The 18,558-nt window shown below is 36.4% G+C and overlaps 2 protein-coding genes and 1 non-coding gene across 3 annotated transcripts; 2 read left to right on the forward strand and 1 right to left on the reverse strand.

Moving 5' to 3' along the window:
* Window positions 1–3,129: 3,129 nt before the first annotated feature.
* On the forward strand, window positions 3,130–3,202 carry Trnae-uuc. The gene has a single exon. It is a non-coding gene; the product is annotated as a tRNA-Glu (tRNA).
* A 6,653-nt stretch (window positions 3,203–9,855) lies between these two features.
* LOC106662383 (chymase-like) lies at window positions 9,856–11,412 on the reverse strand. The gene has a single exon (XM_014386449.2). The coding sequence runs from the start codon at window positions 11,010–11,012 to the stop codon at window positions 9,909–9,911; it is 1,104 nt and encodes a 367-aa protein (XP_014241935.1). The 5' UTR covers window positions 11,013–11,412; the 3' UTR covers window positions 9,856–9,908.
* Window positions 11,413–16,033: 4,621 nt separating this feature from the next.
* On the forward strand, window positions 16,034–16,972 carry LOC106662051 (granzyme H-like). Its single transcript, XM_014385856.1, has one exon. The coding sequence runs from the start codon at window positions 16,034–16,036 to the stop codon at window positions 16,970–16,972; it is 939 nt and encodes a 312-aa protein (XP_014241342.1).
* The last annotated feature ends 1,586 nt before the right edge of the window (window positions 16,973–18,558 follow it).

An 18,558-nucleotide genomic window follows, 5' to 3' on the forward strand; every position in this document is an offset into this window, starting at 1 on the left:
TAGTGACCGTTAATCGATATTTATTTAGAAATCGTGAGATGCGGTCTGGTGTAGGAACCATTTATTCGTGTTAATAGATGTTTGTTTGTTGATTAAGTTATTTAATTTTTTTATGTGCTTGTTTTTGATTTTGTCGAAGTGAACGTTGTATGCATCTTTTTGATGTGTGTAAAATTATTTTAAAATGTCTGTAGGTATTCTGTTGGCGGCACTGAGTTTTAATTGGTGTAATTTTTGTGTTAGTGTCTTAATGTTTTGGATGATCGTGGTGATTTCTATGTTTAGAATGTTTCGTTTGAAATTTATTGTTGCTTTATGTATGTCGTTAATTCTGGTGTTTGGCTATGTTAGTGTGGCATTTGTAAAGTTAAAATTGTGTTTGATGTGAGTAGGAAATAAATACCTTGTGTTGTCTGCATTTCAGCAAAAAAGTTCTCTGATTGAGAGCCGATGCGAGTTTCTTCTCATTGTTGGTCCTTCAGTATACTTTTAGCTTCGTGTCCATATGTAGTTGCAATTTGTTCATAGAATCCCATGTTCTTCGTTCTCGTGCAGAAATGTATGGTGATTAGTGACCGTTAATCGATTTCTAAATAAATATCTTTTCAATTAATTAATTTTTAATTGAGGTTTCGGCTGAGATAAAAAAGTCAGTGTCACGAGCGGGATTCGAACCCACGATCTTCGGCTAGATACGCCGCTGCTCTACCACTTGAGCTATCGTGACTTCCATCCACTCGGGCACTAACTTCCCATCTCAACTCCACCTTTTGAACTTTCCCTCGTTTTTGCCATTTTTCAAATGTCGTGTAATCGGGTTGGATTCTCGACGACAAAGGAAATGACCACGGAGAGCTTTAGTTCAGTATACTTCATTTTGCTTATTACAACTATTAGGTTTCGTGGTCCGAGTGACCATATAAATTCTTTTCAATTAATTCATTTTTAATTAAGGTGTTGGCTGAGATAAAAATTATAAATGGGTTGTCGATTCACTTCATCGAGACACACCACAAATCCACAACAATACGTACAACTTTAAATTCACTAATTTCGTGGTCCGCTTGACCAATTAATATATTACAATTAATTAAGGTTTTAGCTGGGATAAAAAAGTCAAAGACACGAGCGGGATTCGAACCCACGATCTTCGGCTAGATACGCCGCTGCTCTACCACTTGAGCTATCGTGACCTCCATCCGCTCGGACATTAACTTCCTTTGAAAAATGTTAAAAAGGAGGGAAAATTCAAAAGGTGCGGTTGAGGTAGGAAGTTAATTTCCGATCGGATCGACATTAACTCAACTAAAACCTTAATTAATTGTAATACGTACAACCTTGCTTAAGCGTTTAGAAACAATGAAAGAAACTCTGTTCTGGCCATAGTTGTATAAGTATTTTTTCAAAACGTTGAAGATAAATAATTCCGCAAAACCAGTACGGTTTAATTGACTATATATATTGTTGTGCCATTTCAATACAGAAAAATACATGTACAATAGTGCCTAGTATCTTTTGTTTTTATATTTTACCAAAGATTCAGGCTGACTGGACATTGACTTCATAAGGTTGATTTGCTTGGTCAATTTTATAACCCCTAATTGCTTTTATTTTATAAAATAATTTAAATATAGACCCAGAAATTGTCTACTCGAGTCATTTAGAGTTCACAATTAGTGTTATTGTCAACCAGTTTAATTTACGAAACTTCACATAGTTGCATCTATAAATGTAATAATTCATTTTTAATTAATGTAGATTCTACGAAATCGACGAGAAATGATAAATAGTATTTATTTATTTTTTAAAAATTTTAGCGGATTGAATTAAAAAAAAAAGCCCCATTTTTTTACCTTGTCCACGTCCAATCGTAAGACAGCATCTGAATTTACAATTAAATAACTGTCATTCTTAATTTTGGAAAGACCCTTAGGGATAATACGTCAATATATTTTACTGAACTTTACTTCTAAACTTATTTATTATTAATAGCATAAAGCCTGAGCGTAACGGTATAAATTTCCATGGATGTCGAATTTCGTCTTGTGACTCATTTAAGACGAAAAATTATATTTTATCACATTCTTTCTCTTCTCTTATTTTAGGCAATCAACTGAAATAATTATTTATTAAATATTTGTGCTAAATATTTTTTTTTACGGCGGTTTGCAACAGCATAGATCGTATCTACCTCCAGAGCCTGAACCGCTGTGGCTATCGATGCTCAAAAACCTCAAAAAACGATTTCTCCCGTCACAGCAGTGGAACTTTGATTAAAACTGCAACCAGAGGACAGATTCTAACGAAACGAGCCAACTCTGTTTCTCAATATAAACATTAAGTGCCTTGGTCTCAAGGCCATCAGAATTTAAGGCGACCTGTCGGATTTTGGATAGTGCAGATAAGCCATGGGTAGGTTTAGGATGGATCGAAAGGTTGGTATGGAACTTTTGGAAGCGGAATTGGATCAGCTCTCCGACGTAGTAAATAATTAGACAATTTGTTTGAGGACTTACGAATGGACGGAATGGTTGCGCTCGATTTTGGATGGCTTGGCGGAATGGTTCCACAGTTCTATTTCACAGTAATCTCAAAGTGGTCACGCCACTTCTACTGTTTTCTATAGAGTTAGTTGAATTGTAACAGTGAAATAAGACTTAAGCATCTTTCGAAATGATCATAGCAATCTTTGGAAAATAAAGTTTAACTTACTTTACACTCCACCATGAAACTGTCGTAGCATATACTTATACGATGGACCTGTTATTCAATCCGACAAAGTTAACTATTTTGGACTTACATTTGATAGAAGACTAACTTGGAATCCACACACACGATTAAAAAAATAGACACTCAACAAACGATTGAAAATGCTTTATTACCTACTCGACAATTAACATTACCATTAAATTCTTAATTCACTACTTTCGTGGTCCGTTTGACCAATTAATACATGACAATTAATTAAGGTTTTTAGTTGAGATGAAAAAAAGTTAATGGCACGAGAGGGATTCGAACCCACGACCTTCGGCTAGATACGCCGCTGCTCTAACACTTGAAAAATGGTAAAAGGAGGGAAAACTCATAAGATGGGGTTGAGATGGGGAGTTGATGTCCGAGTGGATCGAGGTCACGATAGCTCAGATGGTAGAGCAGCGGCGTTTCTAGCCGAAGGTCGTGGGTTCGAATCCCTCTCGTGCCATTAACTTTTTTTCATCTCAACTAAAAACCTTAATTAATTGTCATTACCATTAAAATTAAAACTTTCAACCAACACATACGTACTGAAACCTATTTGGTTGTTTGGTGCCAAGCTTATGGATCGGCCAAATATTCCACTATTCGAAGATTACATCGTTTTCATTCCAAAATTTTAGGACTCATTGTTTTTGCCCCTTTTTATGTAAACTATAACACACTTCACAGAGATATTCATACGCTAACAGTTTTTTAATCCATCAAAACATATTACCGACGTTTTCATATTAAATTAGAAAATCACACTAACACACAAGTACGATTGGTATGGTATGGTGATAAGGATACTAGGAACCAGAGTTTGTACTCTCCAGGCACTGCAGCCTTCTGGTTTATTATACCTTACTAGTTCCTTAGTTCAGTGCAATAGACTCTATCCTTCTCCTTAGAAGTATCACGTCATTGACTGTCGCTGCTACAATTTCATTCCCTAAGTATGTTTCGTATGTTAGGTCTCCATTGAGCTGTTGCTTCGCTATCGAAGATGGTATGTGCGGCTATTTCCTCCTCCTCGTTACATAATCTGCAGATGGGATCTTCGTTTATATGCCCATGTTGTGTAGATGTTTCCTCAGATGCCAGTGTTCGGTCAGTAGTCCTATCACTCATCTGAGTTTAGCCCTCTCCAGTTGCAGCAGTGATTTTGCCAGTCTTGGTGAGGGTTGTTTCATCATAAGTTTACTGTGTCTAGCACCGCTAGAATTTATCCACTTCTCCTTTTGTTTTGTTTGGATCCATTCTGCGATGGAAGATTCTACATTTGTTTTTGTTATCCCAAGTATATGTTCCGGGCCGATGTATGGTCATGGATCATCCGGGCCAATCTGTCTGCTTTCTCATTACTCAAAATTCCCTGTGCCCTGGCAGCCCCCTTTACCCAACATATCATCAGATTGTTGTGTTTCCCCAGGTTTTCGAGATTTGGATGCATTCACTGTATAATTTTGATGTGATTCATTTAAATACTAATGCTTTAATGACTGTTTGGCTATCAGATCTTACGAGGATTTTTTTGACAGTGTAACCTCTTTTAAGATTTTCCAGGGCACAAGCATTGATGACATGTATTTCTGCTTGAAAGACCGAAGTGTACTTCCGTAATGACTTTGATTGCTCATGTTTTGGGTTTGTACAAAAAACGTCCGATCCGGTTCCTTCGTTTGTTTTGGAGCCATCTGTATACCATATCATTGTCTGATGTTCACCTGTGTTCTTCCTGTCCTTTATAGTCCGTTGAGGTTTTGTAGAATGTGAAGATGGTTTCCGGGATCATTATATAGTCAGTCCCCATTTCAAAGAATGGGCGTTTGATTTTGTTAATTATAGTTGTATCCCCGAATTGTTTCATTCCTACCCAATTTAATTGTTTTTGGAGCCTAAATAAGCTTTTCCTAGCCTCTTCTTTTTTGAATATTTCCAATGGAGGTAGGTTTAGCAGAGTTTCTAGTGCACTTGTAGGGGTTGTTCTCATTGCCCCTGTGATCCAGAGGTTTCTAGTCTTTGTATGCTGCCTAATGTTTGAGTAGCTGCTTTTCGTTGAGCTTTGGTCCACCAGATTAATGATCCATAGGTTATTTTGGGTCTTAGTACTGACGTATATAGCCAATAGGCCATTTCTGGTTTTAATCCCCAAGATTTGCCTAGGATTCTTCTTATGGTCACAAATACGATTACTCCATTCATCACAATTACCACATAAACGTCTTAAAATAATATGGATAATAATATGATTAAATAATTGATATAATTTTATTAATCCCGAACGGGTACCAATGGTATCTTTCTCTATACGCCCTTAATGCGACAAACATAAATTATCTTCCAATCTGCTGGTTGTACATATACCGTTATACATGTATAGTTTATATACAAATAAATGAAGTTACAAAAGTAAAAAAAAGTTTGCCCGTTGAATAATAAATTGAACGTTGAAGTTAGGGGGACCAGAAATGACAGATCGATGTTGTTTATACCCCGTGTATTGTTTACATGCACAACTGAATCGATTATGTCAGCAGTGGGTTTTCTACTAATGCAGTGTACTCGATGGTCAAGCGATTCGAATTCAAACAGAAAGTTGGCCTACCGGTGTTGTTGCAATTATCAGGTTCGTTTGTATCGGCCGGCCCTCCGGGAACCCTGACTGTTTCAGATGTCAGAATCTTGGGTTTCTCTTTGATCCAAGGATCGCCGGTTCGCGGCCTGCCGGAGATAAATGAGCGACTAATGGGTCAGAAAGTAATGACCCGGCGGCCTTCTAACCAGAAACAGATTAGATACATCGTTCTGTGCTGGTTAACGATTGAGCATTTTGACGTCCAAACTACTGCCGTTGATGTATTTTTGATATTACCGTACAAAAATGAATTGCAGGAAATCGTCAAAGTATGTCCATTACAAAAAAAACCCGACTAATCTTAGAATTTCATTACCATCATATTATTTTTAGAATGTGATTGAAGTATTTTAAATCTAATTAACAGGTTTATTTATTTAAATAAATTTATGGTAAGTTATGTTTATTTATTGCATACATAATACAGTGGTTACCAAGGATGTCAGTCGATACTTGAAAACGGCTTTGGTTAAACTTGTTGGGTTATCCCATGATAAGATGTGAAAGGTTTGCTGATTCTCCTTAAGATAATATGGTTCCGTTTGGAGAAGTTTGCCTTTTGGGTGTTACCCATTGTTAAACTATACCAGGAGATTCCAGAAGTCCGTTGATGTGCGGCGACCACGGCTGGGGTGTGTGCTTGAAAATGATGGTCGATTCTGGAAAGACGCCTTTTCAGTATCTTTTATATTGGCAGAATTTGAACAAGTTTTAGTTTGTACTGGATACTTCTTCATCTTCACACATTGCAATTACTCGGTTTTTCTGATTTAATTCTTCCAATGATATTAAGTTAGTTATTACGTAGTAGGTAAAATAACAATTTTTAAACCTACGAATAAGTTCTATGAGTAAACAGGTATTATTTTTTCTAGTTGGTTAGGAGGAACGGGGGCTCCTTTGGCCGTTCATGTGACCTAGTAGTTCAAATACCTCCTAAAAATTGTTTTTGCCGGCTTTTTGAAAACATACAACTCTCGCCGCTTACGAACCAATATTATTGTAAAAATTGTTCATTCATACCTGAAATCTAGAACACTTAGAATGAAACTCAGCTCATACCTTTCAAGGCCACAGTTAAGAGTGCCCCAAAGGTCAATTTTAGTCACAGTACTTTTTCGATTTTAAATAAATTCCATGAAACCTTACAGAAAGATCTAGTTCAACCACTACCTCTTTTCCTTCCCTTAAAAGTCGTACCACCGTCAATTTCACAAAAAGAAATCCTGACCTTATAACCTCTAAAATCCTTCGATTTTTCCCTTTGAAAAAGCAATCCCCATTCTCATATACCTACATAATTTCACTAATTTCGTGGTCCGCTTGACCAATTAATACATTACAATTAATTAAGGTTTTTAGTTGAGATGAAAAAAAGTTAATGGCACGAGCGGGATTCGAACCCACGATCTTCGGCTAGATATGCCGCTGCTCTACCACTTGAGCTATCTTGACCTCGATCCACTCGGACATAACTTCCTATCTCAACTCCACATTATGAGTTTTCCCTCCTTTTTGCCATTTTTCAAATGTCGTGTAATCGAATTGGATTCTCGACGACTCATAAGGTGGGGTTGAGATAGGAAGTTGATGTCCGAGTGGATCGAGGTCACGATAGCTCAAGTGGTAGAGCAGCGGCTTATCTAGCCGAAAATCGTGGGTTCGAATCCCGCTCGTGCCATTAACTTTTTTTCATCTCAACTAAACACCTTAATTAATTGTACCTACATAATGTTGAACTAAGAAATGTTCACTTTTCCTAACAATGGAGTCTCCCATATAAAAAATGATCACAAATCTCCATAAACCTAACTATGATCCGATAAGCATTTTACTTACTCCTGGAAAAATCCTCGAAAAGCTCCTTCTGAAAAGAATCACTCCTAGAAGAACGAAACACTATCCCATCTCACCAGATTTGCTTCCTGAAAATCATTCTACAATCGCAATGCCACCGTGGTATAGATGCAACCTCTTTCTTGCATGTTTTTCTTGATGTTGCTCATGCCTTTGATAGGGTCTGACATCAGATCTTGATGTGGAAACATTTAGCACCTACTTCCTCATAATCTGATCATATCTAACTGACTGCTTTTTTCTGACTAGACACTTCAAAATACTTTCACGGCACCTAGACCAACGATCAATTCTGACGCTTCACAACAAAAGAGTAGAAAAGACGAAAATAAAATCCATTTAGACGTACCAACTCGAACTGTAGGGTCCAGCAAAACATTGCAACTATATTCGGATAAAGTTATTTCAAATCAGAATCCTTCGAAAAATAGTAAGCACACCCTCATATCTAGCAGATCAGACAATCCACAATTACCTTACAACTCCTTTTGTGAAAGATGGAATAAAATCTCAACACGTAAAATTACACAAATCCCATACATCACACCCCAATCCCCTAGTTTTAAGCTATCATCCAGTACTGTTTCCAATAATTTTCACACACTTGTACACGTGCTTAAAGATCAAAGTAAGAGGAACAATTATGTAAGCGCTGTAGTGACAGTATTTTACTGAGCCGAGAAAAATCTTATTGAAACTTCTAAAAGTTTATTCCAACTAATTTTGTACTTTGTTTCCTTAAGGTTACAATAAAACAACTAATGAAACTTATAGTATTTTTAATGTTTTTTATTGATATCAACAAATTAATAGTTGAAATAGCTTTTATGATATACAGGGGCTTGATGGGGAAAACGTTGTGAAAAATTGAAGTAATACGATAAGTGAAATATCTCGAATACAAATTATGAATCAAACTATGGACAAAAAACTTTTAGTCCAATTTGAAATGTACAATAAACTCCTCTTGACTTTCACGAACATCTGGCCTCCTCCAGACTTTAAAAAACTTTTAACATGGTTGTAATAAAAAGTTCATCAGGTATCGAATCAGATAAAAGAATATTCCGCATATATTCATACGTTTGTTGAAATAATATTACTGTTTTGAGCTAATGTATTTATTAGCATGAACGTCGAAGTATGTGTCGGTGTGTATGTGATGGAATATCGAGTACCCATGGATACACCAAGGTAGTCTACGTTAGTTTTTTAATATATTCTATTTGTAGCGTAATATGGGGAGTAGTAACTGACATAATAACAAAAAACCTGGTTACTATTCGATTGTGTGAATGTGTTTAATAGCGTGAGTTGAGAAGTGTATATGGACTCAGTCTGTGTGGAATATCGACTCGAACCAAATAGGTTAACTTGGAATAGTGAATGATTTATTGTCTTTTATGAAGAGGGGATATTTTGGTGAAGAAGCCTTACCGGCCACCGACTGTAGGTTTAGGTTTTATTTAATTTGAGCCTATTTGTACGGGTTAGGTCTCAGCAATATTCGGGATCTCTTTTCTCCAAACATATACAACTTACGATTGGCTAAGATTTACTAATTTGTTAAAATTCAATGAATAAATCTTACTCTGTCTCACACTTGGAATTTCCTGCTGGTTGCTTGTTGTGGTACAAATAGAAGTGTAAAGTTTTGATTTTAAGGAAATATGATCGTCAGTTCAATAGGTAGGAAAGCATTTTAAATCGTTTGTGAAGTATCTATTTTATCCTAAGCATATAATTTTGTCGGAATGTATATGTATAAGTCTAAGGCGGAGTATAAAAAAGGTGTTGTGACTTTGAGGGGTTAAACTTTATTTTCCTTAGATTGTTCCATTTTTCAGTTGTTGATAGTGGTTTTGTATCATACAAGCTTGTGTAGAAGAGCGGTTGCTGCTTTTCATAACAGTTTCAACTGCGTAAATGGTGGTAATTGCATTCTCATTTGTGGGCATGTCAGAAGTAAAGATTGTATAAGAGAGCAGCAAGTACAACAGCACCCCTGAAGCACACCTGCAGAGACTTCCCTTAACTAGAAGTCTCTGACCCATGGTTTACTGCAAGAATCATTTGTTGAGGGTAAAAAAAATTAATGAGAGACATATAAAAACAGTCCATTTGCGTACAGTTACTGTTCGAGACACGAGGTAATGTAAACTGTAACTCGGTGAAGTTCATGAGCTATGAAATAATGAGTTCGCAGCACTAATATAAAGTAAATATTTTATATTATATTCTTTGGAAGTACCTGTGAAGAACGTTGATGTATTTTCTCATCAATGTTCTTGTGAGTGATAAAAAAAAGTTGCATCGAGCATGAGTCGACCGTGCATGGAGACTACCTCTTTACAAAACTCACACACTCTCAACACGACACGCAAGGATGGAACAATTACACAGAAGACAAACACTTTGAGCCCTGAAGATGATCTCAATAAAAGATCGAAACGTTGGCACGATAAAGAAAATTTTTTCTGAAACCTACATCACACCCGAACGCATCTCACGATTTCTAAATAAATATCGATTAACGGTCACTAATCACCACACATCTTTACAAAACTTTACCATATGTTTATTTATTAAGTTAGGTGAAATTAAATTTTTTTATCTAAAATATGCTGGGTTAAATGTTTTATTTAAAAGTATGCAAAAGTGTGATTACATAAATGTTCTAGTAAATTTCCTGTTTTTGTACCAAGAACAAAATTAGAAGAAAAAGTGAAAATGAAATTTCTGGACATCTTGAGCTGGAAATAACGCCGCCACCGCTGTCTCCTTCGCCACTTCCGTCACTTCCTCCACTTCCGCCGCTTCCGCCGCTTCCGCCGCCACCGCTATCTTTGTTACCACCACCGCCAAACCAACTGCTAAACCAACCACTACCGCCTCCATCTTTTTTTTTGCCGGTGTTAGCGAACAGAAATTCATTCAAGTAATGCCAATGTAAAAGATATTGCATAGGCTGTTGTCCAGTTGTATCCACGGACATCGATGTGGCCACACCCCAGACGTAATCGCCGCAAAGCAAAGGACTACCGGAATCTCCTGCAAGTGTAGTCTCACCTCGAGTAACGCCCTCGAGGCAAACTTGACCAAAAGGTACCATATTATCGCGCGGAGGACCAGAAAAGTCTTGGCATCTTTGCTCTTCCCATGGCTGAGCTATGGTCGTTTTTAAAAATTGATTAGGACCACTAGTTACAATGGTATCGTTGACGATTTTATACGATGATGATCCCCACCCTATAAGTGTACAGCGCGCTCTCGAAGCCACCATTTCATCCCAACCGTTTTTAAACTCGTCCTTGTCGGTTGAGTAAAGTGCTATAAGTTTCACTCTGTCGTTGAGCTGTAAGGCTGTAACTAGTTCTGCAGTGGCATAGTCGTGCATCAACCCACCATACTTTCTCTTTCTTATATCTTTGGGATACTTCACAGTTTTAAGCTTTGCTACTTGGGCGTCATCTGCCAAGAGATATAATGTACCAAAATATACTCTTGATCTTCCTATATTGACTGTTTGTCTTTGGCCACCCTCCCATACAACTACACAATGACCTGCAGTAACAATTTTAGTCACTGTTACCAATGCGCATCCGCATACTTTTACCGTATTGCCATACAACGAGGCCACTAAGTGACCAATGAACGGAAACTCCCCGCTTCTAGCAGCTCTACCTCCCTTAATTTTGCCATACCCACTATAACCACTGCTAACATGAGTAACTGTAATTGTAAGAATGAGCAGAAAAATTTGGAAATAGAATTTTGACATGTTAATCGAACATTAATAACTGTGAATAATAAAATAACCATATGTTGAAGAAAATGTGAGGTCTGAAAACACCCGGGATATCTTGCGGTGATTCCTTTATTAAACTGAATTAAAAACGGAATGAAACCGCAGACAAGGGTGATAGGCCATTAAGGGAAAGAAGACAGTAGCACGCATATACTCTTTCTTCGTAGAAAAAGGAATCATAACAGCGAAGGTTTATCAGATGTGGGTCAGTACCCTGCTACAATGGCACCCCCTTTCAAAACCCAGGAGTCAAATGTTATCCGAGAACAGATTTCGTTTACCCTCCGAGGGTGACATGACGATTGAGAGGCATAATTAATCTAAAAAATGAAATCAGATCCTAATAAAATACATCATAATAAAAAGTTTGAGCTACATGTGTTTACTGATTGAAGAGATTTTATTTAGAGTATTAAATATTACTAAATCCATTATATTTAGCGGTCTGAACCACCAGCTATCATGACTTCGATCCACTCGGTGTAAAATATAAGCATGTAAAGAAAACTCCTGCATATTCCAGATTTTTTTAATACAAAATAATTGTGCTCTTAGAAGACGGCAATGAAACGTTTTTGTGCAAGAAAAATTAAAAAGTATTTTAAATAAATTCTAAAAATAAATTCTTTTTCTTTTAATTTTGAGAAATGCGAGAAATTGCTATGAAAATCACTTTTACTTTCTATGTAATAATTTTCAATTTCTAATTAACGTCTTTTTCCTTTAATTCGACTGTTTTTACCTTCAACGGTTTGCAATTTAAGCAAAATCCTTTCAAAGCATTAAACAAAAAATTAGACGTCATAGGGTATATTTTTAATGAGGTTAATTAATGAGTTTTTAAAAATATTTATTCACGTGAAGAACAAATGCACTTTTCAGTTTTTGTAGGTTCTGCCTTTACTCTTTCGAAGAATTTGTAGTGTGGGGGGAACCTGAACTCAACGTCCTTAACTATTTCAATTAATTAATCTTTATGTAAGGTATTGGTTGAAATAAAAAAAAGCTAGTGTCAAGAGCGGGATTCGAACCCAAGACTTTCGGCTAGAATCGCCGCTACTCTACCACTTGAACTATCGTGACTTCGAGCCGCTCGGACACCAACTTCCCATCTCAACCCACCTTTCGAATTTTCCCTCCTTTTTGCCATTTTCCAAATTTCGATTTTTCGGCAACAAATGGAATGGCCACGGAGAGCTTTAGTGAAAGTATACTTTGTTTTACTTATTAAATTATATTTCGTGGCCCGATTGGCCAAATAACTTCTTCTTCTGAGTGTGCACTCTCAACACGACACTCAATAATGACACGTCTACACAAAAAACAAACACTTTGAGCCCTGAAGATGATCTCAATAAAGATCGAAACGTTGGCACGATAAAGAAAATGTTTTTCTAAAACCTACGTCACACCAGACCTCATCTCAAGTTCTCCAAATAATCATCAATAACGACTTCGAAATAACAAAGGAGGAAGCCTTGACTCACCTTGATAAAGGAGAGCAAATTTTACTACTTGAAAATCGTTCTGCACAGCATCGGAGACGTCAGGAACGTGTTCCTCCCGCCATGATCATAAGAACAAGGCGGAAGATAATCCGCTCCCGCCCCGCTTATCGGTACTGGAGATTAGAGGCGTGACAATACATATGTAATAATAATATGTGTCATGGCAAGTTTAAAGGAGAAAGGCATGCATAATTTATAGAATTCACTTTTGTCGGTCACACTATCTTATGTAGTGGAATAATGGCGTAAAACCTACTTATATTTGGAATTAAGGAAAGCACAGCCGATCGAGGTTCTTCAAATTCATGGGATCGGACGCTCAGATGCAAATTTGCATTGCTGATTCCAAAGTAATTAAGAATGAGAAAGAATGGCGGGACATTGCAAAATTTTCCATTGCTGATATTGTTACACCTGACAGGATCATTGTCACAGTAAAGCTAGTTGCCAATTGTTCTTGGAAAATGTGTTTAAAAGCGGTCGGGATGAGATTGTAAACTGCTTGACCGTGAGGTGGGCAGCTAAATTTTTTAGAGTCGTGAATAAACCTAGAAACGAGTGATGCAAGTAAATATTTTAATTATTCAGATATCGTTAGATGCGGTCGGGTGATGTAGGTTTCAGAAAAACATTTTCTTTATGTTCATCTCTCGATATCTGAATAACTATCGATTAACGGTCACTAATCTCTACACATTAAATACTTTAAAATGTTCTGGGTTTCACGTACGATGAGGATCAACGTGAAAAGACGGCTAGACCTCCTTGTGAAAATATGGCGTGTAGACTAGTTCGCGTCGCGGCTTTTACTATAGACAAGGCTTGGTGATAACCGGGGAGGATTAAGTCGAGGGTTTGTTCTCATCTTTATTTGTACAAGCCTTTGATCTCACTCTCTTTTACATTGACGTTATTTGAACAAGCTTATAAAAGAAAGGATTCTTTCGTCTCAAAAATAAGTCAAAAAATTGCGCTTCCTACGTTTCTCGTCATATTATACTTCGCATAAAAATCATCGAAAACATTGTGTTATAACATATGATTAAATTTCTGTATGCAAACGTATATTTTCCCTGGAGGATAATTTTTTAACGTTAGTTTTAGTTCAAATAATACACGAACAAACAAACTCTCCGACAACTATTGGAAAATTACATAGACTAAATAAGTTCTTCGGTGGTCGGTCTTTCAGTTGAAGAACCCAATTCTGTTTTTTTGAACCTTGATCTAAAGGGTTCACGGAGTTTGTCTGGAACAATACATTCCATTAGCTGCTTTTTTTTATTTTTAACGGGGGTATTTCAACTATGAGGTTATTTGAACCCTAGGGGTGCCGGTGTTTTTGGAAAAAGCCCATTTGTAAGTATGTTGGGATCGAATGCAGGGCCGCTGGATTCGAACCCGGGACCTTTACCTTAGAGTGATGAACGCCGTGTCAACGCCTAAACCGTTGCGGCCACAAATGCCCCTGCATTACCTTTATATTCAAGGAAAGTGTTAATCATGTCTCCAGCATATAAAGTAGCTGCTGTAACCGTCAATAGTTTTCAGGTGAGAGGAAATCAAGAATCAAATTTTACGGAAAATTATGGGCTAACGCTTGCAAAATGGTACATGTTCCTATGTTTCTGCTTTTTCATGACACGGTCGGCCAAATTCTGTCTCAGCTTTTCTCATTTTTATGAGTAAATAAACGGAAATTGGTCAAATAGAAGCCTATTACATTTGTTAATTCTTGCCTAGGTGGCCTAGTGAGAGGGGGAGATCAATTTTCGTTATAATCGTGAGATGTTAAAGAACTTCTTCGACAGTTTTGCAACCGGTGATTTTATTCAGAGTGCTGTCATTTTGTTTTTATTTTGGGCGTGCCTAAAGGTGTAAGAACATCAATAACTCTCATGCCCTGGTTTCATAATTACCTGATTTCCCAGGAGGTGAAGTTATATAATGATTAACTTAGCTTTAAAATGAAAGTGGTGGAATCTAAAGAATAGCTTGATGCACCTTTTAGTAATTTTAAAGTTTGGTTGTCTCCTTCTGTGGAATGGTCAAGATAAAAAATAACTTTTAGAAATATTTCTTGTACAGACACTACTATTGCATAGACCTCGGTTCACAAAATCGACGGCCATCATTGGGCCTGTGACTACTGCCATTCATCGTTCAATTTTGGATCCGTCTGTTTACCACAATGGGGCCCCTCTCTATTAATTTCAGGTTTTTTTTCAGGTTCAGGTATTTAAATATTATATATTGTTTACGGTGACGAAAGAAGATTAACTCTCACCCTCTTGTAACATTTTCTTAGTATGACTCTATATCTCGAATGTGACACATTGTTATTCAGTCATCGGTTTTCTCTCTTTTCTTTTTCATCTCCTTTTGCGATACTGATACAAAACCTCTTATTCTCTCCAATCAAAACGGCTGGACATCTCATTTGCAAGCTAAGACTCATACATATACAGGGTTACTATTAAAAATGGAACCAAAATTTTCTAATTATCTACGGTCCCAATCTCAACTGTTTCGGAGTTATTCCATTTTTTCAGATTTTTAAGATTTCACGACCTTGCTTCAAATAAACATATACTAATAAATAAAATGATAACTACAAAACTAAAAGGTTTTGGACAAATCACATTAAATTTCTAATAAGATGTGACCAATACTAAACTTGCAAACGTTGGTGAAATAAGCGTTTTAATAGTCGGAACTTTAAAAAATATTTTTTTTTTTCAAAGTGAAAAACTTAGTATGGTGATTCTGAACTACTATTTCCAAATCTAGCGACCAGTAAATTTCAGAAAACGTACTTCATTTAACATACGTTTTTCGTGGTGTAATTGCTTTTTAAATAACTTAAATTACTTCGGCACTTTCAACACGACACACAAGAATGACACATCTACACGGAAAACAAACACTGTAAGCCCTGAAGATGATCTCAAGATAGATCGAAACGTTGGAACGATAAAGAAAATGTTTTTGTAAAACCTACGTCATACCAGACCGCACCTCACGATCTCCAAATAATTTTTTTTATTTCAAAGATGAAGAAATTGATGAAGCAAAGGAGAAAACCGTGGATTGGCAAGGTGGAAAGATTAATAATAATAAAAAATAAAAAAACTTACGGAAATTTTGAATTAATTTATTAAACTTTTTTAATTTGGGTTCGAAATTATCTCCAACCTCCGCGCGCAAAAACGAGCCCGTAACGAGCACCCGAACACCCTGTATATATANTACATATATATGTGTGTGTGTGTATTTCATATTGAATATTAATATTAATACATAATAGTTAATATTATTCCGAACATATCTTGTATTTCATTTACTGTATAGTGATATATTTTTTACGTGTTAGTAGTAAAATGGACAGTGCATATGGAATACTAAATTAATAAAAAATAAACACTTGTAATTCTGTTTAAATATAAAATCATCTGTTTACGGTATGATACATAACTTTCAATAACCATGCCTAAATTATATTTCAAAATTTTTGTGTTTATTCTTGCAATTACACTTCCATCCAATATTAACAGTGCAGAATATGGGAAAATTAAAGGAGGAAGAGCTGCTAAAGCTGGAGAATTTCCGTTTATCGGTCATATAACATTCCAGAATGAAGGAATAAAAGTGAACGTATGTGGATGCTCGTTAGTAACCACGTCAAAAGTTGTTACTGCTGGTCATTGTGTAATGAAATGGGTCAACGGCCATAGAGAAATGCTCAACATTAAAACAGGAATGGTATATTTTGGTACGCTATATCTCATGTCGGATGATGGTCAACAATCAGCCGTTGAGTCGGTGAAGTATCCCAAGGAAATAAGAAAGAAAAAATTAGGTGGTGTTATGCACGATTATGCCACCGCCACTCTTGTTACGCCTTTAAAAATTACCGACACAGTACAGCTGATGAAAGTTTATTCCACAGACAAGACAGAGTTTAAACACGGTTGGGATGAGATGGTGGCATCGGAGGCTCCGTGCGTAATTATTGGGTGGGGAGCAACCGACTTCAAAATCATCAATAAAACGACGTTAGTATCCTCGGGTGTCAATAAATTCTTGAAAACGACTGTGGTTCATACGTGGGATGAGGAGAGATGTGCAAGGTTTGCAGGCCCGCCGCAAGATAACATGTTGGAATTTGGAGAAATTTGCCTTTTAGGTGTTACTCACGGCGAAACTTCACTTCCAGGAGATTCCGGAGGTCCGTTGATGTGCGGTGACTACGTCTGGGCTGTGTGTTCGTCAATGTTCGTTGATGCCAGTGGAACAAAACCATTTCATTATCTTTTACATTGGCATTATTTGAACGAATATCTGTACCCAATGGGTTCTTCGGGCTCAACAATTCGTCCAGAAATTTCTATTCCCCTTTTTTTCATAACTTTATTCTTGAGATAAAAATTGTCAGTACGTGCAAGTACATAAAATAACAAAGCGAATCTACTAAATCACCTAAATAAACTATTACAACTATTTCTCAATTTAATGCGTTAACACATGTTATTATTTTGAAAACAGTTAAGGAGGAACTACATTTTCCTCAGCTGATTGCCTTGTATTTAATATGTAGAATTGATACGGAGTGTAAAAAATGTAGATCCTGTTTTCTAATATTAGTTTGCATGAAATATTTGATTTCTTGGCGTAAATTTTCCTCATCTTGATGTCAATGAACAAATGTATACCCACGATTAACTATCAGCTCGTTTAAAAGTTATTCCTAATATGTTTAGTCCTAATTACATTTTAAAGTAAAGGGGCTAAGTCGATAAAAAGGATAAATTAATCAAACATCAAATGAAACAGGGAGAAGTAAGATAAACAGAAAAACAACAGACGAATTGATAAGATGAATATGAATTATCTTCAATGAATGGATTTAATGAATTTGGCCTAACAATAGGAAGTCTTAATCTGACTCAGTAAGCCTTTTTACTTAAAGTTACTTAGTAACTTTTTAGGAGGTCATGGTTTTACAGTTATGAACCTTTTTGACAACATAGCGTACTAAAATTATGAACTACCACATTTATTTATTTTACGGTTTTCCAATTAAAAGTGTATGGAATAAATATATGAATGTTTGGTTGAGATAAAAAGTATAATTAATTGAAATACGACAATTATGACCGCTAAACATATAAGGAAAAGTATAAAGGTAAGAGCTTTACATAAATTTAGAAATATCTATAATAAAAAATAATAAACAAAAGTTCAGTCGTGTGTGAGGATTCCACGTCAGGCGTTTGTCGATGTACAGTCCGAGGTATTGCACCTTGTCCCCGCAGTTGGGAGAGGAATAGTATTTAAGAAAACAGGGGGTGGGATCTTTTTACGGAGAATGAAGATAATGTATATAGTGCACGGGTACTCGCAGTATCATTTCTTGTACTATCAACAGCCAGCGTGTCAGCGAGTTACATGATTCAAGCAATTCCTGCTGCCTTTGTAATCAGTACTTTACGTTAAACATATAAATACATTCATACAACTTATACAGATAAAATTTGAGGACTCGCTGTATTTATTGTTTATATTACTCAGAAAATCAACAACTACAACTCAACACTAACACCATCCACTATTTTTTTTTTTACTGTGGCTTCCGACATCTGGGTCGTTTCAGCCCCAAACTAAGTCAAGTCAATATTCTATTTACACTTCTATTTACAAACACTACATTCATACAGATAAATACATTCATACACATAAATACATCCATACAATACACTCATTCCGTTTGGTCGGTGGAGTACTTGATATTCCTCCACCGACCTATACTCGAACTAAACTAGATTGGGGTCGATGGAGTACTTTTATAAATATTCCGCCATCGACCCCGAACACATACTCATACGCTCTCATCGTTCGAGGGGCGATGATGATGTTATATTTCACCCTCACCCCTCGCCATTCACGCTAATAAATACATGCACTCAGACAAACATATAGACACACAACACATGAGACATACTATATACAAT

Source organism: Cimex lectularius, unplaced genomic scaffold (genome assembly GCF_000648675.2).
Source record: "Cimex lectularius strain Harlan isolate CLEC.00 unplaced genomic scaffold, Clec_2.1 scaffold106, whole genome shotgun sequence".
Classification (NCBI taxonomy): domain Eukaryota; kingdom Metazoa; phylum Arthropoda; class Insecta; order Hemiptera; family Cimicidae; genus Cimex; species Cimex lectularius.